Here is a 25,859-nt window from a genome sequence, read left to right on the forward strand (position 1 = left end):
GGACTCCCAGGGCAACTCCCTCCTGACTACATACAATGTGCTGCCACCTCTGGTGGGCCTGTCCTGCCGGTGGCACAGGACATACCGAGGGATGATGATGGTGGTGTCTGGGACATTGTCTGCAAGGTATGATTGCGTGAGTATGACTATATCAGGCAGTTGCTTGACTAGTCTGTAATTTACTAATCGGTAATTTATTATCCAAAAACAAGAAATGCTGGATTCACTCAGCAGGTCTGGCAGCATCTGTGGAAAGAGAAGCAGAGTTAACGTTTCGGGTCAGTGACCCTTCTTCGGAACTGACAAATATTAGAAAAGTCACAGATTATAAACAAGTGAGGTGGGGGTTGGGCAAGAGATAACAAAGGAGAAGGTGCAGATTGGACCAGGCCACATAGCTGACCAAAAGGTCACGGAGCAAAGGCAAACAATATGTTAATGGTGTTTTGAAAGACAAAGCATCAGTACAGATTAGGTGTGAATATACTGAATATTGAACATCAGCAAGTGCAAACCTGAAGAAAAACAACCTGAAAAAAACAGTGGGTAAGCAAACTGAACAAACTAAGATGAAATGAAATAAATGCAAAAAGGAATGCAAAAATAAAAGGAAGAAAAAATAACTAAAAATGACTAAAAATGAAAGTAAAGTGGGGGGCTGTCATGCTCTGAAATTATTGAACTCAATGTTCAGTCCGGCAGGCTGTAGTGTGCCTAATCGGTAGATGAGATGCTGTTCCTCGAGCTTGCGTTGATGTTCACTGGAACACTGCAGCAATCCCAGGACAGAGATGTGAGCATGAGAGCAGGGGGGAGTGTTGAAATGGCAAGCAACCGGAAGCTCAGGGTCCTGCTTGCGGACTGAGCGGAGATGTTCCGCAAAGCGGTCACCCAGTCTGCGCTTGGTCTCCCCAATGTAGAGGAGACCACATTGTGAGCAGCGAATACAGTATACTACATTGAAAGAAGTACAAGTAAATCGCTGCTTCACCTGAAAGGAGTGTTTGGGGCCTGGGATAGTGAGGAGAGAGGAGGTAAATGGGCAGGTATTACACCTCCTGCGATTGCAAGGGAAGGTGCCCTGGGACGGGGACGAGGTGGTGGGGGTAATGGAGGAGTGGACCAGGGTGTCGCGGAGGGAACGATCCCTTCGGAATGCTGACAGGGGAAGGGAGGGGAAGATGCGACTGGTAGTGGCATCACGCTGGAGGTGGCGAAAATGGCGGAGGATGATCCTTTGGATATGGAGGCTGGTGGGATGAAAAGTGAGGACAAGGGGAACCCTGTCACGGTTCTGGGAGGGAGGGGAAGGGGTGAGGGTAGAGGTGCGGGGAATGGGTCGGACACGGTTGAGGGCCCTGTCAACCACAGTGGGGGGAAATCCTCGGTTGAGGAAAAAGGAGGTCATATCAGAAGCACCGTCATGGAAGGTAGCATCATCAGAGCAGATGCGTCGGAGACGGAGAAACTGGGAGAATGGAATGGAGTCCTTACAGGAGGTAGGGTGTGAAGAAGTGTAGTCGAGGTAGCTGTGGGAGTCAGTGGGCTTATAATGGATATTGGTAGACAACCTATCCCCAGAGATGGAGACAGAGAAGTCGAGGAAGGGAAGGGAAGTGTCAGAGATGGACCATGTAAAGGTGAGAGAAGGGTGGAAATTGGAAGCAAAGTTGATAAAGTTTTCTAGTTCGGGGCGGGAGCAGATATTATATATGTATTCCTTGAGTTGGAGAAATCTGATTTATAGCCCAAATGAGTTACATTCGTCAATATCCCAATAGAATATTACTAAGAAAATTTGTAAAACTTGGAATTACTATTTTCCATTACAGCTAACAATATGCATTTATATGAAGGGTCGCTGACCTGTAACATTAACTCTGCTTCTCTCTCCACAGATGTGCCAGACCTGCTGAATATTTCCAGCATTTCTTGTTTTTATTGTGCATTTATATAGTACCTTTAGCGTAATAACATGTCACAAGGTGCTTCACAAGAGCACTATTAAACAAAATTTGCCACCGAGCCACATAAGGAGATAATAGGACAGATGACCAAAAACCTAGGTTAAAGAGGTGGATTTTGAGGAGGAGTAGAAAGCTGGAGAAGTTTATGAAGAGAATTCCCGAGCTTAGGGCCCAGGCAGCTAAAGGCATGGCTGCCTGCAGTGGAGCAATCCAAACCAGGGGCGTGTAAGAGACCAGAACTCGAGAGATCACGAAGGCTTAGAGGGCTGGAGGAGGTTACAGAAGTAGGGAGAGGGAAGGCCATTCAGGAGTTTGAAAACAAAGATGCGAATCTTAAAAATTGAGGCATTTCCAGACTGGGAGCCAATGTAGGTCAGCAAACACAGGGCTGTTGGGTGAACAAGACTTGGTGCGAGTTAGGATACAGGCAGCAGAGTTTTGAATGAGCTCAAGTTTATGTAATTCCTGAAAGAGAAATTTGATGTTATCCTTCCTGCAAAGATTCCTGCTTCCCAGACTTCTTTCATAACCTTTCTACTACTTTACTCCTTTTACAACCGTTCTGTAGAATTGATTGACTTCTGGAGTTGGAATTGATTTTTAAAAACCCTCTTTTCAATGACCAGTTAGTAGAAATCCAATAAATTTGTCAACACCAAGGTGCTAGATATCTTCTGAATGGCATCATTAACAAATGGAGTATTGTTTAGGATCTACTCAACAAATCAACAAACATCTACATCTAAAACTCCCCTTTTTGGCCATGGATTGTTAAAAGCAGACAGTTCTATGCTGAGTTAAGCAAGGTTTGCTCAAAACGCATTAATGTCTACGTTCGAATTATGGAAACTGTGACAACCTTTCATACCTCTATAAAATAACTTCTCAGGCACCTCCTTTCCAAGTTGAAAAGCCAAAGTTTATCTTATCTATCCTCACAACTCAGATCTTTGACATTGGGGATCAGCCTTGTGGCTCTTCTCTGCACTGCCTCCAGGACTTCAACGTCTCCTTGGAGTCTTGACAACCATGAATGGATGCAGTAGTCAAGGTGCGGTCTGGCCACAGCACGACAATTTAGTCACAACTTCCTCTTTTTTATTCCATTTCTATCTGCAGTACTTCACATTTACCAGCATTAAATGTCATCCATCATTTTCCTGCCTGCTTACATATTTTCCCCAAAACATCCTGCAGTTTCTGAGCTGCCTCCTCCATTTCCACTGTTTGTTTACTTTGCACTGAGTTTCTGAATCCAAATAATTTATATAAAAATTACAAGAATTAAGGTCCCAACACGGAGTCCTGGTGCACTCCAATTAGTACGCTGCCCCCCACCCCCCCATCCTGATAGAACTTCTCCAATGAGTACTCATTATTTTCTACCTTTCAGTTAATTTCTTATTCACAAGAAGTTTTCCTGAATTCCTATTTCTGAATTGAACTAATTTTTTTTATGTGCATCTCTTGTCAAATGTCTTTAGAAGTCTATGAGCACCATATTATAGGGTTTTCCAAGCTTTCTTGGATTGTCATTGCCTCACCAAGTTGAGGAGGTCGATCATGCAGGATCTTTCCCTTTTAAATTCATGGTGACTGCTGTTGACAACGATATAGTTCAACCCCAGTTGAGGACACCAAGTCCTAATGGTCAGAGTATTGAGAACATGGCACCAAAAATGAAAGAGTAGATTGCATCAGTAATGTGCAATAGCAGATTGTAGAACTGCTGTATAAACAGTGTTTGATGATCTTTGTTACCCAGATTTCTAGAACTCATCCATTTAGTGTATGTAAAACTATTTTAAACAATTCATAACTTCAAAAAAGAACTAAGTTAGCATACTGCCCAACAATGATCATATTATTGGAGATATAAGGTGTGAAAAGTTAACTGTTCAAATTTATGTTTCTTTTGAAGGTGGCAATATTTTGTTGTTACATTAAATCACCAATTTTTAATTTAGGACAGCCTTACTTTTTTTTGTAAAATCTGATTCATTAGTTACATCAATGCAAAAACTGTGCCCGTCACTTTTATATCAGTAGCAAGAGATCAAATGCACGGTCCAAGTCTTATTCCTCAATTTTCATAAGAACTAGGAGCAGTAGATGACCATTCGGCCCCTCCCACCTGCTCCACCATTTAATACGATCATGGCTGATCTTAGGCTTCAACTCCACTTTCCTGCCCATATCCTGATTCCCTGAGAGATCAAAAGTGTATCAATTGCAGTCTTGAGTGTACTCAATGTTGGAGCATCCACAACCCTCTGCGATAAGAGAATTCCAAAGATTCACAACCCATTGGGTGAAGAAATTTCTCCTCATCTCAGTCCTAAATGATCAACCCCTTATCCTGAGGCTGTGCCCCCATGTTCTAGATTCCCCAGGGGAAGCAGTGTCAACCCTGTCAAGCCCCTTCAGAGTCACTGAAAGTTTACGGCACAGAAAGAGGCCACTTGCCCATCGTGTCTGCACCAGCCGAGAAACGATCCACCCAGAAGAGTCCCACCTTCCAGAATTTGGTCCATAGCCCTGCAGGTTATGGCACTTTGAGTTGCACATCCAGACACCTTTTAAATGAGTTGAGGGTTTCTGCCTCGACTACCCTTTTAGGTAGTGAGTTCCAGACCATCACCACCCTCTGGGTGAAAATTTTTTTGCCTTATCTCCTTAATCTTTCTACCAATCACTTGAAATCTATGCCCCATAGTCACTAACCTCTCTGCTAAAGTAAATAGGCCCTTCACATCCACTCTATCCATTTTCGTACATTTCATCGAATTTCCCCTCAGCCTTCTCTGGTTCCAAGGAAAACAACACCAGCCTATCCAATCTTTTCTCATAGCTTCATTTTTCCAGTCCTAGCAACATCCTCATAAATCTCCTCTATAACCTCTCTATGCAATTATTCTTTCTGTAATGAGGTAACCAGAACTGCACATAGTATCAAGTTGAGGCCGAAGCAATGATTTATACAGTTCCAGCATAACCTCCCTGCTATTGTATTCTATGCCTCGGCTAATAAAGGAAAGAACAAAGAACAGTACAGCACAGGAACAGGCCATTCGGCCCTCCAAGCCTGCGCCGATCTTGATGCCAGCCTAAACTAACACCTTCTGCTCTTCCGGGGCCCATATCCCTCTATTCCCATCCTATTCATGTATTTGTCAAGATGTCTCTTAAACGTCGCTATCGTATCTGCTTCCACCACCTCCCCTGGCAGCAAGTTCCAGGCACTCACCACCCTCTGTGCAAAAAACTTGCCTCGCACATCCCCTCTAAACTTTGCCCCTCGCACCGTAAACCTATGTCCCCTAGTAACTGACTCTTCCACCCTGGGAAAAAGCTTCTGACTATCCACGCTGTCCATGCCGCTCATAAATTTGTAAACCTCTATCATGTCGCCCCTCCACCTCCGTCGTTCCAGTGAAAACAATCCGAGTTTTTCCAACCTCTCCTCATAGCTAATGCCCTCCAGACCAGGCAACATCCTGGTAAACCTCCTCTGTACCCTCTCCAAAGCCTCCACGTCCTTCTGGTAGTGTGGCGACCAGAATTGCACGCAATATTCTAAGTGTGGCCTAACTAAGGTTCTGTACAGCTGCAACATGACTTGCCAATTTTTATACTCTATGCCCCGGCCGATGAAGGCAAGCATGCTGTATGCCTTCTTGACTACCTTATCCACCTGCGTTGCCACTTTCAGTGACCTGTGGACCTGTACGCCCAGATCTCTCTGCCTGTCAATACTCCTAAGGGTTCTGCCATTTACTGTATACCTCCCACCTGCATTAGACCTTCCAAAATGCATTACCTCACATTTGTCCGGATTAAACTCCATCTGCCATTTCTCCGCCCAAGTCTCCAATCGATCTATATCCTGCTGTATCCTCTGACAATCCTCATCATTATCCACAACTCCACCAACCTTTGTGTCGTCCGCAAACTTACTAATCAGACCAGCTACATTTTCCTCCAATTCATTTATATATACTACAAACAGCAAAGGTCCCAGCACTGATCCCTGCAGAACACCAATAGTCACATCCCTCCATTCAGAAAAACACCCATCCACTGATACCCTCTGTCTTCTATGACTGAGCCAGTTCTGTATCCATCTTGCCAGCTCACCTCTGATCCCGTGTGACTTCACCTTTTGTACCAGTCTGCCATGCGGGACCTTGTCAAAGGCTTTACTGAAGTCCATATAGATAATATCCACTGCCCTTCCTTCATCAATCATCTTTGTCACTTCCTCAAAAAACTCAATCAAATTAGTAAGACACGACCTCCCTTCACAAAACCATGCTGCCTCTCGCTAATAAGTTCGTTTGTTTCCAAATGGGAGTAAATCCTGTCCCGAATAATCCTCTCTAATACTTTCCCTACCACTGACGTAAGGCTCACCGGCCTATAATTTCCTGGATTATCCTTGCTACCCTTCTAAAACAAAGGAACAACATTGGCTATTCTCCAGTCCTCTGGGACCTCACCTGTATCCAATGAGGATGCAAAGATTTTTGTCAAGGCCCCAGCAATTTCCTCCCTTGCCTCCCTCAGTATTCTACGGAAGATCCCATCAGGCCCTGGGGACTTATCTACCTTAATGCTTTGCAGGACACCCAACACCTCCTCCTTTTTGATAATGAGATGACTGAGATTATCTGCACTCCCTTCCCTAGGCTCATCATCCACCAAGTCCTTCTCTTTGGTGAATACTGATGCAAAGTACTCATTTAGCACCTCGCCCATTTCCTCTGGCTCCACACATAGATTCCCATCTCTGTCCTTGAGTGGGCCAACCCTTTCCCTGGTTACCCTCTTGCTCTTTATATACGTATAAAAAGCCTTGGGATTTTCCTTAATCCTGTTTGCCAATGACTTTTCATGACCCCTTTTCGCCCTCCTAACTCCTTGCTTAAGTTCCTTCCTACTGTCTTTATATTCCTCAAGTGCTTCGTCTGTTCCTAGCCTTCCAGCCCTTACAAATGCTTCCTTTTTCTTTTTGACTAGGCTCACAATATCCCGCGTTATTCAAGGTTCCCGAAACTTGCCAAACGTATCCTTCTTCCTCACAGGAACATGCCGGTCCTGGATTCTCATCAACTGACATTTGAAAGACTCCCACATGTCAGATGTTGATTTACCCTCAAACAGCGCCCCCAATCTAAATTCTTCAGTTCCTGCCTAATATTGTTATAATTAGGCTTCCCCCAATTTAGCACCTTCACCCGAGGACTACTCTTATCAAGGATTCTCTTTTCCTTCTTAACCACCTTAATCAACTTGTCCTGCTACCTTCAGCGATCTGTGGACATTCACTCCAAGGTCCCTCATTTCCTCTACACCTCTCAGTATTCTCCCTTTGCCTTGTTTGACCTCCCCAAATGCATCACCCTACACTGCTCCGGATTGAATTCCATTTGCCACCTTTCTGCTCACCCGACTAGTCCATCGATACCTTCCTGCAGCCTACAGCTATCCTTCTCGCTATCAACCACGCAGCCAATTTATTTGTCGTCTGAAAACTTCTTGATCATGCCCCCTACATTTATGTCCAAATTGTTAATATATACTACAAAAAGCACGGGACCTAGTACTGAGCTCTGTGAATCTTGTATGTTTCAATGAGATCACCTCTCATTCTTCTAAACTCCAGAAAGTATAGGCATAATTTCCACAGCCTCTCATCGTAGGACCACCCTCTCATCACAGGAGCCACCTGAAACATTAACTCTGGTTTCTCTCTCATAGAAACATAGAAAATAGGAGCAGGAGTAGGCCAATCGGCTTTTCGGGCCTGCTCTGCCATTCAAAAAAGATCATGGCTGATCGTCTAATTCAGTACCCTGTTCCCGCTTTCTCTCCACAGATGCTACCTGACCTGCTTAGTATTTCCACCATTTTCTGTTTATATTTCAGATTTCCAACATCCATAATATTTTGCTTTTGTGTTTGCTAACTTTGTGTTCCTTGTACGAGTACATCCAAATCTCTCTGAACACCAGCACTTAAAAGTTTCATGCCTTTTAAGAAAATATTCTGCTTTTCTATCCTTACTACCAAAGTGAATAACCTCACAAATCCTCACATTATACTTCATCTGCTACCTTGTTGCCCATTCACTTAACCTGTCTATATCTCTTTGCAGCCTCTTTGTGACCTCCTCACAGCTTACATTCCCACCTAACTTTGTTGACACCACTCGTACAAAATTTGGGAGAAAAAGTGCATCTCTTACAGCAGTTGCATCTTTGTTTGCTTTCCATACTAATTTTTGTTTCTTTGTTTCTTTCGCTCTGTCTTTTACTCTCTGATTTCCTTTATGTTTTACACGCTTATTGCCTGCAATGTCTAATCTTAGGAAGTCACATTTTCATAGACTTGAAGGGATATGATAGCGTTGGTATTATCTAAGAGGACTAGTAAGCTAGACATCATAAGCTTGAATCATCATGGCAAATCGTGAAAGAAAACAAAATAAAAGAAAGACTTGCATTTATAAAGTGCCTTTCATGACCACCTGACATCTCAATGTGCTTACAGCCAAAGAAGTACTTTTGAAGAGTCGGCATTGTTGCAAAATTCAATAAATTGGCGATTTGTGAACCAGCACTGACCACAAAAAATGCTAGTTTATTGCAAAAGTCCAACTGGTATATTCTGTCCTTCAGGGAAGAGAACCTGCCACACTACTTAGTTTGAACTGCACTCTTAATAGCCTCTGTGATACATTAGCAAGACACTCCGCTGTAAACAGGTGGCTCTTCACTCTTCATTCAGGGTTACTAGTGACAAGAAATAAACACATTCCTCCGTACTTGCTTAAAACCTGTTACATCTCTAACTTTTCCCAGTTCTGATGAAAGGTCATTGACCTGAGAAGTGAACTGTTTCTCACTCCAGATACTGCCAGACCTGCTGAGCATTTCCAGCATTTTCTGTTTTTATTTCAGATTTCCAGCATTCACAGTACCTTGCTCTTGTAGAAATAAGTGCAGCTTTTGACAGCATTACACACATCCTGGGAACAAATGTAGTAAAAAAAATTGCAAACATCACTGACAGAGTGATTGGCTGTTTCCTTACTTGTAAAAATAATTTTACAGAACTACATTAGGTGGTACTTGCCAGGATATTAATTTCCTTCTAGAATGCATGACACACCAAACATTGCGCTGTTATTTCGCCAGTAATGGAGAATATAAATAGGCACCAAGCAGTCAGCTGTGGTCAAGAGTAATGCAAATGAAACAAAGGGATACTATGGCACTATATCCACATGCCTTTTACTGTATTATAAATACAGAGCTTTATAGTTCTAAATAAAAAAATTATAAATTTTTCAATGTTTTCTCTGATGCATATTAAACTATTGTGATGACCAACTATTAACTTCCTCCTGTTTTATTGCAAAGCACAACCATGAAAACAGTGAATTTCCAAATAGGATTTAATGAAAAACTGCAAGCACAATAAACAACTCAAGCTAATTTCAGTGTTTTATTCAAAAGGACTGTGGAATCAGATTTTTAAAAATTACTACATAAATGATATCGAACAATGTTCACATGAAATTAAATTAAAATATCCTACTTATCAAGATGGTTGTCTACATTTACAATCCAATATCAGAAAATCTAATTGGAGACTATGGGCAGAATCTTGCCCATGGGACGAAAAGTGGGTTCCGAACCTGACGGTGATGTCTCGGCGCCTGCTTGTGCAATCTTACCAGAAGTGGCCAATTAAGAGGCTGCCTACAGGAGCGTCTTCCAATTAAGGACAGCGGGCGGGGCGAGCAGCCAGCTAGACCAATGGGAGGGCCCACAGAGTTGTCCTGTCAGATGCCCCGCAAGGAGGTGGGCACTGCTGTGGCAGGATGGAGAACGCAAGGGGGCCTCAAGATGGCGGTATCCTCTGAAGATGTAGGAAAATTTCAACATTATTTGTGGCCACTGTTGCTAGGACATCACTGTGGAGGGGAACAGCCTGAATTAAAATTATTCATTTTTAAACCCATTTACATAGCAGCTGCAGTTCCAGGTGCAAATAATGCTGAAAAATTTGCTTTTGGCAGTTTCTCCCTCTTACCTGTGTCTGAGTCTTTCTGATCACTGCTGTTAACTCCAATAGTGAAAGGCAGTTTCCTCTTTGATGCTTTCTCTTTCACCTCCTTCCCTCCATCACTTCGGTCCAACTTCGGGGTCTTGTTACATGAGATTTTTTCCTTATCCTGGATTAGAAATAGACAGATGCACAGCACAGAAGCCATTTGTAAAAAGTTATATTTCTCCATGTCATTCCAAATTATACAAATTTTAGAACACTGATGCTTAAAATAAAGTAACCAAATTAATCATGGACATGGACCACATTTCTCAAGAACCTTTAGGCCAGTTTTAGTTTTGTTTCCCCTATGTCTACCACCAGTAAATTAATCCTGAGCACTGCCAACAATGAAGGCACGCACTGAGGGGGGAAAAAAAACTCCAGTCTCTTCTATCTCTTGCATAACCTTGAGCTTTCAATCATCTGTCATTTTAGTTCTTCACCTTGCTCCCACTGACCTCTCTGTCCTTGGTTTGCCACAGTGTTCCAATGAAGCTCAATGCAAGGTCGAGGAACAGCACACCAGCTTTTGACTGGGCAATTTACAGCATTCTGGACTCAACATTAAGTTCAACAATTTTAGATTATACCCTCTATCCCCATTTTGTTTTGTATTTTTCTTGCTTCTTTCTGAATTACTTTGCATTCGGATGCTGCTATTCTGCCATTCACACCTCATCTTTAGTTCTTTACTTGTCCCATTACCACTCCCTTTGGCCTTGCACCATGAAACCTTTTGTCATTTAATCTCTCCTGCCCTCCACCCTATCACAGACCTTCCCTTTTGTTCTTCGTCCCACCCTTCCCAACTTTCACTTGCTCAAAATCTATTACATTTCTAACTTTGCTCAGTTATGATTAAAGGTCACAAATCTGAAACTTCAATTCTGTTTCTTTTTCCACAGATGCTGCCAGACTTGCTGAGTATTTCCTGCATTTTCTGTTTTATTTATAAGTACCAATTTTGTTTTTCAGTGATCTATCAGTGGGCCATGTTCATTCTTTAAATCTCGGTGTCACATCCTGGTTTGGGAGGAAGGGAAATCACCAGGCTGTGAATTTTCTTTAAAAAATACTGTCTCACTTCAGTTTCCCCTCCCACCCAAATAGGAAAAAGGCAATTCCTAACTGAGTGCAAATACTGAACTTCTTTCAAAAGAGAAGGATTCCACCTACTGTAATGTCCTTACTTTTCCCCCTTACTTCAAAATCATCTGGAGTGCTCAGATGAGCAATTTTGCTCTCCATATCTAAGGAAGGATTATACTTGCCTTGGAGGCAGTATAACATAGGTTCACTGGATTGGCTCCTGGGATGAGAGCGTAGGTCCTATGATGAGACGCTGTGGAAATTCGGCCTATACTCTTGAAGCATGAGAAGCAATCTCACTGATACATACAAGATTCTGAAGAGGCTTGACAGGGTCAACACTGAGAGGTAGTTTCCCCTGGGAAATCCAGAACATGGGAGCAATGCCTCAGGATAAGGCGCAATCATTTAGGACTAAGATGAGGAAAAATTTCTTCACTGAGGGTTGTGAATCTATGGAATTGTCTACCCCAGAGAGTTGTGGATGCTCCATTGAGTATATTCAAGCTTGTGATCGGCAGACTTTGATCTCTCAGGGAATCACAGGATATGGGGAACAGGCAGGAAAGTGCAATTCAAGCAGAAGATCAGCCATGATTGTATTGAATAGCAGAGCAGGGTCAAGCAAATGAAGGAAGCAGTAGGATGGTGGGTCAGCTCAGCTCACGATGCAGCAAGAAACAAATAGAAGAACAAAATCTGATGCTACAATTGTTCCCTTTGAAGAGCTCCAACAATTCCTTTTGCCACTTCTTAGTTTTATTTGGAAATTATTGCAAAATTTGAGGTCCATATCAAATCTCTCTCTCTCTGTAGTGTCCTCATAGTCCAAGTGTTGCTAACCATGGCTTATGCCAAGATATCACCATGGGGCAAGGTGAGGAGGAGGCCTCAAGAACTACCTCAATCAGTATAAGAATCAAACCCACACTTTTGCCATTATTCTGCACCACACTCTAACCTTCTAGGCAAAAATCCGACCCCGTCACACCAAATCATAATCAAAAGACAAAGACAACAGTCACGGTGAAGTCTTTTATTTAATTTCTGGATAATCCAACCAGGATTTGATTAAAGGCCGGCTCGGGTCTGCAAACGAAACCCGACCCGAGCCCGGGTCCTTTCATTTTTTCCTGCGCCCAACCCGACCCGACCATCAGTTAACTTAGCTTCCGTTTTTCACTTTGTTACTTATCTGCACAAGCTTTAAAAAAACTGTAACTAAACAACCTTTCTAGTCCAAGAAGCACATTAACATTGGAGCCACTTACCGAAGGTGGTGATACAGTGGGTCCAATCCGGCCCGACCTGACCCCGAATGCCGGACTCGACCTGAACCCAACACATGTTGTCGGGTCCCGTCAGGTTCGGGTCGGGTAGCCATGCTCTAGATTTGATGCAATTTGAAATTGTGTTCAAATATCAACAACCCCAGTATAGGGCATAGGAACACAGCAAAAAAAAATGAAATGCGAAACATAACTAAGTAGCAATTGAAAGGCTGGGAAAAGAGGCCATTCTGCTACAAAATGTACAAGAAGGAAAAGTCATACAGTGGGATAACAAAATATTCTTAAGAGATTACAGAGATCTGCAAAATATTTGCTGTTAAATGAGTATACTTAATCAATTCCATCATCTCATGCACTCCTCACATGCCATCCCCTCCTTCCCACTCCATTCCAAGCCAGTCCACCCTTCCCCTACCACCCCTCCGATGCCACCCCCTCCTTCCCACTCTTCCCATGCCATTCCCTCCCTCCCATGCCATCCCCAACATTTGCCATTCCATCCTTCCCATGCCATCACTCCAAGGCCATTCCCTCCCTTCCTCTCCTCCCCTGCCATACTCATCGCATGCCATTCCATCCTTCCCATGCCACCCCTCATGTCATTTCCTCCATCCCAAGCCTTTCTACCCTTCCCAGGCCATCCTTCCCACTTCCAAGCCATCTCCATTTCATTCCATTCTTCCTTTGCCACCCCTTTGATGCCACCCCCTCCTCCCATCCCATGCCATTCTTCTGGTGCCACCGCATCCTAAGCCATTCCAGGCTTCCCATGCCACCCCTCAGATGCCATCCTCTTGCTCCCACTAATCTCATGTCATCCCCGTCCCATTCGATTCTTCCCACACCTTCCTTCTCATTCCATATTCATGCCACCCGCATCCCATTCCTCCCATGCGATTCCCTCCCTCCTACTCCTCCCATGCCATCTCCATCCCATGACACCCCTCATGCCATCCCCATCCTATACCAAGCCACTTCATCCTTCACATGCCATCCCTCCAATGCCATTCCCATCCCAAGCCATCCCATGCTTCCCATGCCATCACTTCAATGCTAGCAGAGCTCCGCAAAGCATTTGTGGTCAAGGTAGGATCTTTATTGCAACAGTTCTTCTTTAAATATGGGATTTCTAGTTATTCTTTCACCAAAGATTTTTAACACAATCAAAACTTCTCACTCTGGAAAAGCTACATATAGCTGCCTACATGCAAAAACAGGAATATAAATACAAATTTTGTCAAGAGTCAGGCCTTGCGGCTTGTTTATAGACAGAGAAAATGAAAGTCTAATTGGGAACTGTTTTCTTGTGAATTCAAAAGGCAGGTTTACATCTGATGGGCTTTTAATATTATCTGAGGAATAAACGCTATTTCCTTGAAAACTGCCTGTTATAATTTCAGCATCTATCATCGAAGAAAACAGTTTGATATCAGCCTTGTTCCATTGTTTCGGATTCAAGCTTTGTAGCAACATTATAACTGCTCCTTCCTTGAGTTAAGTTGTGTGATAGCATGTCCATTGGAGTCAGGCTATGTAGTACAGACTTTCATCATCTATGTCTACACAGTTGACGCTGATGTATTCTTTTATTTCACTTGATAGCTTTTCTAAAGCCTTTTCTTTCAAATCTACTGAATCTTCATTTTTAGCACAAAGAATAGCTTTCGAATGATAAGTGGTACTGAATACATCAAAGCTTTAATAAATTCGATATCAACACAATTTGACTGTTCAGAAAATCAATTATCCACTTTTTCAACTGAATCTCCCAATTTCCCATCCTCTAGAACTTACTTACCCTGCAATGTGCCCAGGAATCTTTCTTCAAAGGTTCATTGTAATTTAAAAAAAATTGGCCACCCTTTGGTTCAGAAGGGTGGGTGAATGTGCAATAGCTCTCCACACTACCCCACAACTCCCACTGTAAACAGAGGACCTTACACCAGGTGCACTGTATCAGATGGATCATAAAATTGTTATACTCAGTATACTCAATACCTGAACATTGCAATAAAGTGTTAAAATATCTAATTAACCAACTGTTATCACACAGGTGCACAGGCACCACCCGCCAAATAAACCCACCAGACACACCCCTTAAACTGACCAATCAAAACAAGTCATATAATAAAAGCAAAATACTGCGGATGCTGGAAATCTGAAATAAAAACAAGAAATGTCAGAAATACTCAGCAGGTCTTCAGCATCTGTGGAGAGAGAAGCAGAGTTAACGTTTCAGGTCAGTGACCCTTCTTCAGAACTGGCAAATATTAGAAATGTGAAAGGTTTTAACAAGTAAAGCATAGGTGGGGCAAGAGATAACAAAGCAGAAGGTGTAGATAGGACAAGATCACAGCGAATAACCGACCAGAAGGTCATGGAGCAAAGGCAAACAATATGTTAATGGTGTGTTGAAAGACAAAGCATTAGTACAGATAGGGTGTTAACGGACTTAAAACTGAACAGCCGCAAGTACAAACATGGAAAAAAAACAGTGGGTAAGCAAACTGCACAAACTATGAAATAAAATAAAATAGAACAAAAAAACTAAGAAAAAAATAACTAAAAATAAAAGTAAAATCAAAACAGTCAGACTGACACAATCTACTAACACCACATGGTTTTTACGTTAAAAAATTCCCTGTAGGCTGCACAATCTTCTGTGATGCCTCGGACATGTAAAGAAGTGCAAATGATAAAGAAACTAAATCAAGTCTGCAAGATTTAAAGTTGGGTAGAAAACGCCTATGCAGATGAAATATATACCATATTATCTACCACAAATCCCTTAACTGCACTACTCTGCAACTGACTGTTGTGATGTTAACAGTTGCTATGGTTAAACATTTGATGAAACTATTATGGGGGAAGATACACTCAGCACATTTTACAACTGGTTTACTGTCAATTTGCAGGTTTTCTGGTCATCAGTTTACAGTCAAAATTGCAGGCTTGGTTTTTCGCCTCTCCTGAAGGCCCTGACTCAACCTGGATTGCCGTGAACATCAGTAGTCTTTTAGAATTTTGCATATTTTGTACATTCTTCACTTGTGAGCCTCGTGAATACTAACAAGCTGTTTTGAAAAAAAGGCTTGCATTTATATAGCACCTTTCGTGACTACTGGACATCCCAACGCACTTTACAGTCAATGAAGTACTTTTGAAGTATAGTCACTGTTGTAATGTAGGAAGCACAGCAGCTAATTTATACACAATAATCTGCCACAAACAGCAATGTGATAATGACCAGATAATCTGTTCTTTGTGATGCTGATTGAGGGTTAAATATTGACCAGGACACCACGGATAACTCCCCCGCTCTTCTTCAAAATAGTGCCAAGGATCTTTTACATACACATTTAACTGTAGGACCAACTGCATGCTGTCCCCCTCTGACACACACTTTACAGCTGTGGGATCCAATGACTAGCAGGAGTAGCTTTGCAGCTTCCTGGCCCTGGGGCACTAACACAATTATTTATTTTTATTTAGAGATACAGCACTGAAACAGGCCCTTCGGACCACCAAGTCTGTGCTGACCAACAACCACCCATTTATACTAACCCTACAGTAATCCCATATTCCCTACCACCTACCTACACTAGGGGCAATTTACAACGGCCAATTTACCTATCACTTGCAAGGCTTTGGCTGTGGGAGGAAACAGGAGCACCCGGCGAAAACCCACACGGTCACAGGGAGAACTTGGAAACTCCGCACAGGCAGTACCCAGAATCGAACCCGGGTCTCTGGAGCTGTGAGGCTGCGGTGCTAACCACTGCGCCACTGTGCTGCCCGTTTGTAGCCCAATGATCACAAGCTTCAATAATGTCTGCAATATGGTTACCTGATAAATTGCATAAAATGCCTTAAACATCGTCTGCAAACTGGAATTTGCTCTATTTCAATTTTCCTTTGTAGAAAATTTACTTTAAAAAGCCTTAAAGGAAGGCTGTTGTGATTAGAAAAGTGGATTTTTTTTTAATCTACATGAATTTTCACAAGTCTGCTCCTCTTCATGAAGCAACTTATTAACTTGCCCTTTCTCTAAATTATCTTCCCTCATTTTTCTCATCCTTCTATATGCCAACTCAGAGCCAGATTTTGGCTTCTAGAAGGAAAAACTACCCGGTAAAACACAAATTACTTAATCCTTTTTCCAGCGTTGCAAAAGATGGCATATGGAAGGTGGACGGAGGCTAACTTAGATCATCAGGAATTGATCATAAAAAGTAAATATTATAAAGGGATGAGATGAAAACTATTCAGCACTCTGGCTTTCCACAGCCCTCAAGTCTACATCTGACATTCACTTGAGTGATTCAAGTTTGGTAGAAACATAAGTCACTGGAACTCAAACCCGGCAATGCAGACTATTAAGACTACTAGCAATCTGTTTCTTCAGTTAACAAGTCTGTGTTGCATATTCAGGTCTGCCATAGATAACTTTTCAGATTCAGTAGCGTCAGTCTCTTGCATAAGTGATCTGAGTGTCATATGGGATTTGACTCATACCGCTCTACATCTACTTGCACACAGCGTAACCAAAAAGTCAAACAATAATATTCCCTTATCACTTAAACTGTATACACTTGCCACTAAAATGTGTAATTTTTTTCCAATCTCTTCAAAAGCAGACATAGAAACATCGGAGCAGGAGTAGGCCATTCAGCCCATCGAGCCTGCTGCGCCATTCAATACGATCAATAATTTCACAGGGAGATGGACATACAGAACCATAGCTATGACTGGACTCACTGAATTCAGACACCGAATGATACAAAAGGAAGAACACATCATATTTTTCAACATCAGTAGGCTGTGTTACGACCAGGTGCGAAAGGTGTCTAGGAGTCTTTTACTGTCTTAAGCTGGTCTTACTGTAACAGGGTTCAATTTTAAACATTCTGTGTTTTGAGCTCCCCCTTTGTGAATCCTTGTTCACAGCTTTCTAATTATAAGGCAAAAGAAATGAGCATAAACAGGCTTTCTTCAGTTTAAAAGATAAAAGTGGAATTTATTAAACTTACTTAAACTCTAATATGGTTCACGCCTATGGATGTACAACACGCCCACGCTAGCATGCACATGCGATACATGCATGCAAGTTGGGACAGAAAAGGGGAGAGGAATATGTAGTAGAGAGGGGTTTGAGGCAATATTAGAAGAGTTTCTTGTTTACTTCGAGCTCACTTGATTGTAGGTAGTCTTGCTGTTCTTCGGGGCCCAGTGTTCTTCTTAAACCTCGTTCACGTAGGAGACTTTTCTCTCTTTGAGGTTCACGTGTTTTCATAAGATTTCCGATGCTGGTGTGAGAGAGATGAGAGCAGACAGGAGAGAGATGTTCTCAAACCAAGAGCTTTCTGAATTCAAATTCTGTTTTTCCAATTTAAAACTCCCCTAGTTGGCCAGCAGATGGTAATATGACCGACTGGTTTGACCAGGTCTCTTCTGTGTACTGGGGCAGGGACAGGTTTCTCATTAATCCAACACTCTCTGTTACTATGCAAACGTCTTTCCAGTCAGTGGCTTGCAATTTTAAGTTTTACTGTTCATGTGGTGAAATAACGTGGGCCTCAGTCTTGGTAGGTGGGGGGGGGCTTGCCTGACACCTCCACACCCAGGGAAATGAAATGCGATTTGAAGAAAAAGGCGCAATTCATTACAGAGTTTGAGAAAAATATAAGATACAGAAAGAAAAGCCATGCACTGCTCTCATTCATTTCCATTCATTCACCAATCTTAAAGCTTCTTAAAAATGGTCTGTTCTGGGGGCCAGGGCTGCTTTACAAAGACTTTTGACTTCAGGGGGTGGGTGGTTCCCTTTTCCTCGGACTATGTGGGAAGCAGTCTTTGTTACTCACCCCTTTGTTCTCTGGGAAACTCCTACCTGCAGGCATTTGTGCAGACTTGGCTGCACTCTCCTGTGGCACTTTGACTAGTTGAGGCATCACCCTCACTGTTTCTCTACCCCCTAGAGATCTCTCTTTGTCTCTGCAGGTTTCTGTAAATGCTGTTAGCAACTCTGGTGGGGTGTTTCTAGAGTCTGTATACACTTAGGAGGATGTGGCGTCTTAACTTTTCACATTTTTTGGGGTTGATTGACCAGACAGTAGGGGTTTTCATCCGGGATTCTTCCTAGACTTCCTTTAACCTGAACTCTTGGTCACTTTCTCCCCTTCTCTTTCTAAACTTTTCCCAGCCGTGTGCCTGCCTGTCCCCTTTTGTTCTCAGTGGGGGTCCCTTACAGTTCACCAACCCTCTGCTGGTGGGTCCTCCTAATACCGGTACAGGACTGGGGGGTGCAGGTTTCACTGTAGGTTGAGGTTTCCCCTCAACCTGGTACGTGTAACAACTCCTGCAGTACTCCACCACACCTTTGTGGAGTTTTGGCCAGTCAAGCCACTGTCTGATGCGGGCTTTGGTCTTTCGTATACCGCATGTACATATAGATTAAAGTTTACTCTACCGGCTGCGACTTTTCTGGGGAAGGAGGATGTATCCGAGTGATTTGAGACACTTAACCAAGGTAAAACTAAAGGATTTGGCAGAACTGTTGGTGTTAAAGTTAAAACCAGCAGCTGAGAAAGCAGACATAATTGAAGTAATAGTACAAAATTTGCAATTGGAAGAAGAAAGCAAACCAGAGGGTAGTGCAGTTGAATTAGCTAAAATTCAGTTACAGATGAAGCAGCTTGAGCAGGAACAGGAAATGGAAAAACTTTAGCTTGAACAGTGCACTCCTCCTGCCTCAGTTGTAACGCGTGCCAGATTGTGGGAAAACCACAACCGGTCATAAAACTGGCACCTCTAATTCCCAAACCAGTTTTTGGGGAACCATTTAGTAGGGTGTTGACAAACTCTGTCGGACCTTTACCGAAAACAAAAGTGGGACACCATTATATTCTCACTATCATGGATATCGCTATTCGGTTCCCAGAGGCCATTCCCTTGAGAACCATTTCTGCTAAGGTAGTGGTTGAAAAGTTAACCCAGTTCTTCACTCAATGTGGATTACCGATTTAGATCCAGTCGGATCAAGGTTCCAATTTTACGTCTAAAATTTTTCAGGAAGTTATGAGTAATCTGGGTGTAACACAGATAAAGTCTTCAGTATACCATCCACAGACACAAGGGGCTTTAGAAAGGTACCATCAGACCCTCAAAAGGATGATCAGGGCATACTGTCATCAATATCCCCATGATTGGGATAAAGGGCTAGAATTTCTTTAGTTTGTCACCAGGGATTCACCTAATGAGTCTAGCAGTTTTAGTCCTTTTGAATTAGTGTATGGACATAAGGTAAGAGGTCCTCTTAAATTAACCAAAGAAAAGTTTTTCAAACAGAGGGACAAATCTTTTGTGTTAGATTATGTATCCGTGTTCCGGGAATGGCTCATGAGAGCTTGCAAAGTGTCTCAGGAACACCTGAAAGCTTCCCAAACAACCATGAAAAAATGGGCAGATAAGCATTCCAAGACCCGAACATTTCAATCAGGGGAAGAGGTGTATTACTGCCTTTACAGGGTGAACCGTTGAAAGCACAGTTCAGTGGTCCACATAGAGTTATCAAAAGGGTTGGTAAAGTAAATCATCTGATTGACACCCCAGATCGCCTGAAAAAAAATCGGCTGCATCACATCAATATGTTGAAACAATATCACTGCCGGGAGATAGATAAGAAAGAATAGTTATGTCAGGTAGTAGAGACAGTGAAGGATGAAAGGGATAGTGAGGAGGCCTAGACAATTCCCAAATTGAACCTCATGCTATCTGGTTAGCTAATACTGAATTGTTAGGGAGATTAGTACGATGCTTTCATATTAAGATGCAAAACAACGAGAAGACCTAACAAGGCTACTCACAGAATTTAAAGGTGCCTGTAGGGATAAACCAGGATGTACAACCTTTAGCCATCCATGATGTAGACGTAGGAGAATCCTCTCCTATAAAACAGTGTCCTTATTGCTTAAGACCAGAGAAACAGGCACAGGTGAAAGCAGAAATCCAATACATGTGGGAAAACCACCTAACTGAACCCAGTCAAAGCAGCTGCAGTTCCCCAGTGGTGTTATTGCCTAAACCTGACGGTTTAACTAGGTTTTGTAAAGACTACAGAAAGGCAGTAACAAAAGCAGGCCTACTCAATTCTGCTCTTGGAAGACTGTATTGACAGAGTTGGCAGTGCCATGTTTCTTACCAAGATAGATTTATTAAATGGACATTACCAGGTTCCTTTAACACCCCGAGCTAAAGAAATATCAGCCTTTGTCATCTTTTGTTTTGGCGGTTTCTTTTTGCAGCGGCGACAGGGAGAGCGAGGTGGCAGCCGGGTAAGTAAGTCCTATATATTTGGGCAGCGGCTGAACCCGAGACACTACACCTGTAGTGTCTCCCACCCGCCCTCCTCCTCTAACCAAAAAAAAAGGACTCGGTGGTGTGCAGATAAGGTAAGGCTTTCTCTATTTATTTTTTTTTCCGTGTGACTGGTAAAAACTTTTCGTTCCTTTTTCGTTTATCTAAGTTAAGACTAACTTAAGCTTAAGATTGAAAATGGGAGGAGATCTCAGACCCGTGTTATGCTCCTTTTGCTCAATGTGGGAGCTCAGGGACACGGCTGATGTCCCTGACTCCTTCACGTGCTGGAAGTGTGTCCAGCTGCAGCTCTTGTTAGACCGCATGACGGCTCTGGAGCTGCGGATGGACTCACTTTGGAGCATCCGCGATGCTGAGGAGGTCGTGGATTGCACGTTTAGCGAATTGGTCACACCGCAGATTAGCATTGCTGAGGGTGAAAGGCAATGGGTGACCAAAAGGCAGAGAAAGAGCAGGAAGGCAGCGCAGGTGTCCCCCGCGGTCATCTCCCTCCAAAACAGGTATACCGTTTTGGATACTGTTGGGGGCGATGGCTCACCAGGGGAAGGCAGCAGTAGCCAGGTTCATGGCACCGTGGCTGGCTCTGCTGTTCGGAAGGGCGGGAAAAAGAGTGGAAGGGCTATAGTCATCGGGGATTCGATTGTAAGGGGAGTAGATAGGCGGTTCTGTGGTCAAAAACGAGACTCCCGAATGGTATGTTGCCTCCCAGGTGCACGGGTCAGGGATGTCTCAGATCGGCAGCAGAACATTCTGAAAGGGGAGGGTGAACAGCCAGTTGTCGTTGTGCACATAGGCACCAATGATATAGGTAAAAAACGGGATGAGGTCCTACAAGCAGAATTTAGGGAGTTAGGAGCCAAGTTAAAAAGTAGGACCTCAGAGGTAGTAATCTCAGGATTGCTACCAGTGCCACGTGATAGTCAGAGTAGAAATGAAAGAATAGTCAGGATGAATGCGTGGCTTGAGAGATGGTGCAGGAGGGACGGGTTCAGATTTTTAGGACATTGGGACCGGTTCTGGTGGGACTATTACAAATTGGACGGTCTACACCTGGGCCGGACTGGAACCAATGTCCTTGGGGGTGCTTTTGCTAACGCTGTTGGGGAGGGTTTAAACTAATGTGGCAGGGGGATGGGAACCAAATGAGGTCAGTGGACAGTAAGCAGGGAGTAACTAAAGCCTGTAAGGAACTAGATAATGAAGTCAGCGTGACTAAGGGGAAGAGTAGACAGGGAGCAGATGATGAACGCAAAGGGACCGGTGGTCTGAGGTGCATTTGTTTTAATGCAAGAAGTGTAGTAGGTAAGGCAGATGAACTTAGGGCCTGGATTAGTACCTGGGAGTATGATGTTATTGCTACTACTGAGACTTGGTTGAGGGAAGGGCATGATTGGCAACTAAATATCCCAGGATATCGATGCTTCCGGCGGGATAGAGAGGGAGGTAAAAGGGGTGGAGGAGTTGCATTACTGGTCAAAGAGGATATCACAGATGTGCTGAAGGAGGGCACTATGGAGGACTCGAGCAGTGAGGCAATATGGGCAGAACTCAGAAATAGGAAGGGTGCGGTAACAATGTTGGGGCTGTACTACAGGCCTCCCAACAGCGAGCGTGAGATAGAGGTACAAATATGTCAGCAGATTATGGAAAGATGTAGGAGCAACAGGGTGGTGGTGATAGGAGATTGTAATTTTCCCAACATTGACTGGGATTCACTTAGTGTTAGAGGTCTAGATGGAGCAGAATTTGTAAGGAGCATCCAGGAGGGTTTTCCAGAGCAGTATGTAAATAGTCCAACTCGGGAAGGGGCCATACTGGACCTGGTGTTGGGGAATGAGCCCGGCCAGGTGGTTGAAGTTTCAGTAGGGGACTACTTTGGGAATAGTGATCACAATTCCGTAAGTTTTAGAATACTCATGGACAAAGACGAGAGTGGTCCCAAAGGAAGAGTGCTAAATTGGGGGAAGGCCAACTATACCAAAATTCGGCAAGAGCTGGGGAATGTAGATTGGGAGCAGCTGTTTGAAGGTAAATCCACATTTGATATGTGGGAGGCTTTTAAAGAGAGGTTGATTAGCATGCAGGAGAGACATGTTCCTGTGAAAATGAGGGATAGAAATGGCAAGATTAGGGAACCATGGATGACAGGTGAAATTGTGAGACTAGCTAAGAGGAAAAAGGAAGCATACATAAGGTCTAGGAGGCTGAAGAAAGACGAAGCTTTGAAAGAATATCGGGAATGTAGGACCAATCTGAAACGAGGAATTAAGAGGGCTAAAAGGGGTCATGAAATATCTTTAGCAAACAGGGTTAAGGAAAATCCCAAAGCCTTTTATTCATATATAAGGAGCAAGAGGGTAACTAGAGAAAGGATTGGCCCACTCAAGGACAAAGGAGGAAAGTTATGCGTGGAGTCAGAGAAAATGGGTGAGATTCTAAATGAGTACTTTGCATCGGTATTCACCGAGGACAGGGACATGACGGATGTTGAGGTTAGGGACAGATGTTTGATTACTCTAGGTCAAGTCAGCATAAGGAGGGAGGAAGTGTTGGGTATTCTAAAAGGCATTATGGTGGACAAGTCCCCATGTCCGGATGGGATCTATCCCAGGTTACTGAGGGAAGCGAAAGAGGAAATAGCTGGGGCCTTAACAGATATCTTTGCAGCATCCTTAAAAACAGGTGAAGTCCCGGAGGACTGGAGAATTGCTAATGTTGTCCCCTTGTTTAAGAAGGGTAGCAGGGATAATCCAGGTAATTATAGATCGGTGAGCCTGACGTCAGTGGTAGGGAAGCTGCTGGAGAAGATACTGAGGGATAGGATCTATTCCCATTTGGAAGAAAATGGGCTTATCAGTGATAGGCAACATGGTTTTGTGCAGGGAAGGTCATGTCTTACCAACTTAATAGAATTCTTTGAGGAAGTGACAAAGTTGATTGATGAGGGAAGGGCTGTAGATGTCATATACATGGACTTCAGTAAGGCGTTTGATAAGGTTCCCCATGGTAGGCTGATGGAGAAAGTGAAGTCACATGGGGTCCAGGGTGTACTAGCTAGATGGATAAAGAACTGGCTGGGCAACAGGAGACAGAGAGTAGCAGTGGAAGGGAGTTTCTCAAAATGGAGACGTGTGACCAGTGGTGTTCCACAGGGATCCGTGCTGGGACCACTGTTGTTTGTGATATACATAAATGATTTGGAGGAAAGTATAGGTGGTCTGATTAGCAAGTTTGCAGACGACACTAAGATTGGTGGAGTAGCAGACAGTGAAGGGGACTGTCAGAGAATACAGCAGAATATAGATAGATTGGAGAGTTGGGCAGAGAAATGGCAGATGGAGTTCAATCAGGGCAAATGCGAGGTGATGCATTTTGGAAGGTCCAATTCAAGAGTGAATTATACAGTAAATGGAAAAGTCCTGGGGAAAATTGATGTACAGAGAGATTTGGGTGTTCAGGTCCATTGTTCCCTGAAGGTGGCAACGCAGGTCAATAGAGTGGTCAAGAAGGCATACGGCATGCTTTCCTTCATCGGACGGGTATTGAGTACAAGGGTTGACAGGCCATGTTACAGTTGTATAAGACTTTGGTTCGGCCACATTTGGAATACTGTGTGCAGTTCTGGTCGCCACATTACCAAAAGGATGTAGATGCTTTGGAGAGGGTGCAGAGGAGGTTCACCAGGATGTTGCCTGGTATGGAGGGCGCTAGCTATGAAGAGAGGTTGAGCAGATTAGGATTATTTTCATTAGAAAGACGGAGGCTGAGGGGGGACCTGATTGAGGTGTACAAAATCATGAGAGGTATAGACAGGGTGGATAGCAAGAAGCTTTTTCCCAGAGTGGGGGATTCAATTACTAGGGGTCACGAGTTCAAAGTAAGAGGGGAAAAGTTTAGGGGGGATATGTGTGGAAAGTTCTTTACGCAGAGGGTGGTGGGTGCCTGGAACGCGTTGCCAGCGGAGGTGGTAGACGCGGGCACGATAGCGTCTTTTAAGATGTATCTAGACAGATACATGAATAGGCAGGAAGTAAAGAGATACAGACCCTTAGAAAATAGGCGACATGTTTAGATAGAGGATCTGGATCGGCGCAGGCTTGGAGGGCCGAAGGGCCTGTTCCTGTGCTGTAATTTTCTTTGTTCTTTGTCACACCAGACGGTATTTTCCAATGCCAAGTGATGCCATTCGGGCTAAAAAAATGCCCCAGCAACTTTTCAGAGACTAATGAACCAAGTGGTAGCAAGTGTTCCTAACTGTTTGGTTTACCTTGATAATGTGCTGGTATACATGACACTTGGAAGGAACAACTGGAACAACTGAAAGCTCTGTTTAGAAAATTACAGTTGGCTGATTTAGTGATATACCTTGCCAAAAGTGAATTTGTAAAAGCGCAGGCAACCTACTTAGGGCATATAGTAGGGCAAGGATAAATGTCACCAAGAACAGCAAAATTACAAGCATTGATGGAGTTCCCTACCCCTAAGACTAAACAAGAAATCATAAGGTTTTGGGGGATGTGTGGTTTCTACCACAAGTTTGTACCAAATTTTAGCACTATAGTTGCTCCACTAATGGATTTGCTACATTAAAGAAGCCAAAATAGTGTGGCCAGAAGAGTGCCAAGCATCCTTTGAGAGGCTGAAAGCCATTTTGAATGATAAACCAGTGTTGGCTGCCCCAAATTTCACAAAGCCCTTCAAGGTAGCAATTGATACCAGTGACCTGAGGGGGCAGTGCAGTCCCGTTACAGGATGATGAATCAGGCATAGAAAGGCCAGTGGGATACTTTTGCAAAAAGCTAAATCGACACCAAAAGATACACTCAACAGTAGAAAAAGAAACCCTGGGCTTATTACTCGTCTTAAGCATTTTGAAGTCTACGTCCGCCATGACTACAGAGACACATTGGTATATACAGATTATAACCCCCGAACCTTTGTTGCAAAATTCAAAAACCAGAATGCCAGACTATTTCAATGGAATTTACTACTGCAGCCCAATCACAAAGATTATCCA

At 43.3% G+C, this 25,859-nt stretch overlaps 1 protein-coding gene across 3 annotated transcripts in view; it reads right to left on the reverse strand.

Annotated features, from left to right (window-relative positions):
• The window catches only part of ankrd11 (ankyrin repeat domain 11), a 356,528-nt gene that overhangs the window by 93,289 nt on the left and 237,380 nt on the right, over positions 1-25,859 (reverse strand). For all 3 annotated transcript variants that reach the window (XM_068049259.1, XM_068049257.1, XM_068049258.1), the window contains one exon: positions 10,068-10,209. In XM_068049259.1, coding sequence (XP_067905360.1) covers positions 10,068-10,209 — 142 coding nt within the window. The remainder of the gene's footprint in view (positions 1-10,067; positions 10,210-25,859) is intronic.

Source organism: Heterodontus francisci, chromosome 17 (assembly GCF_036365525.1).
Source record: "Heterodontus francisci isolate sHetFra1 chromosome 17, sHetFra1.hap1, whole genome shotgun sequence".
NCBI classification, from domain to species: domain Eukaryota; kingdom Metazoa; phylum Chordata; class Chondrichthyes; order Heterodontiformes; family Heterodontidae; genus Heterodontus; species Heterodontus francisci.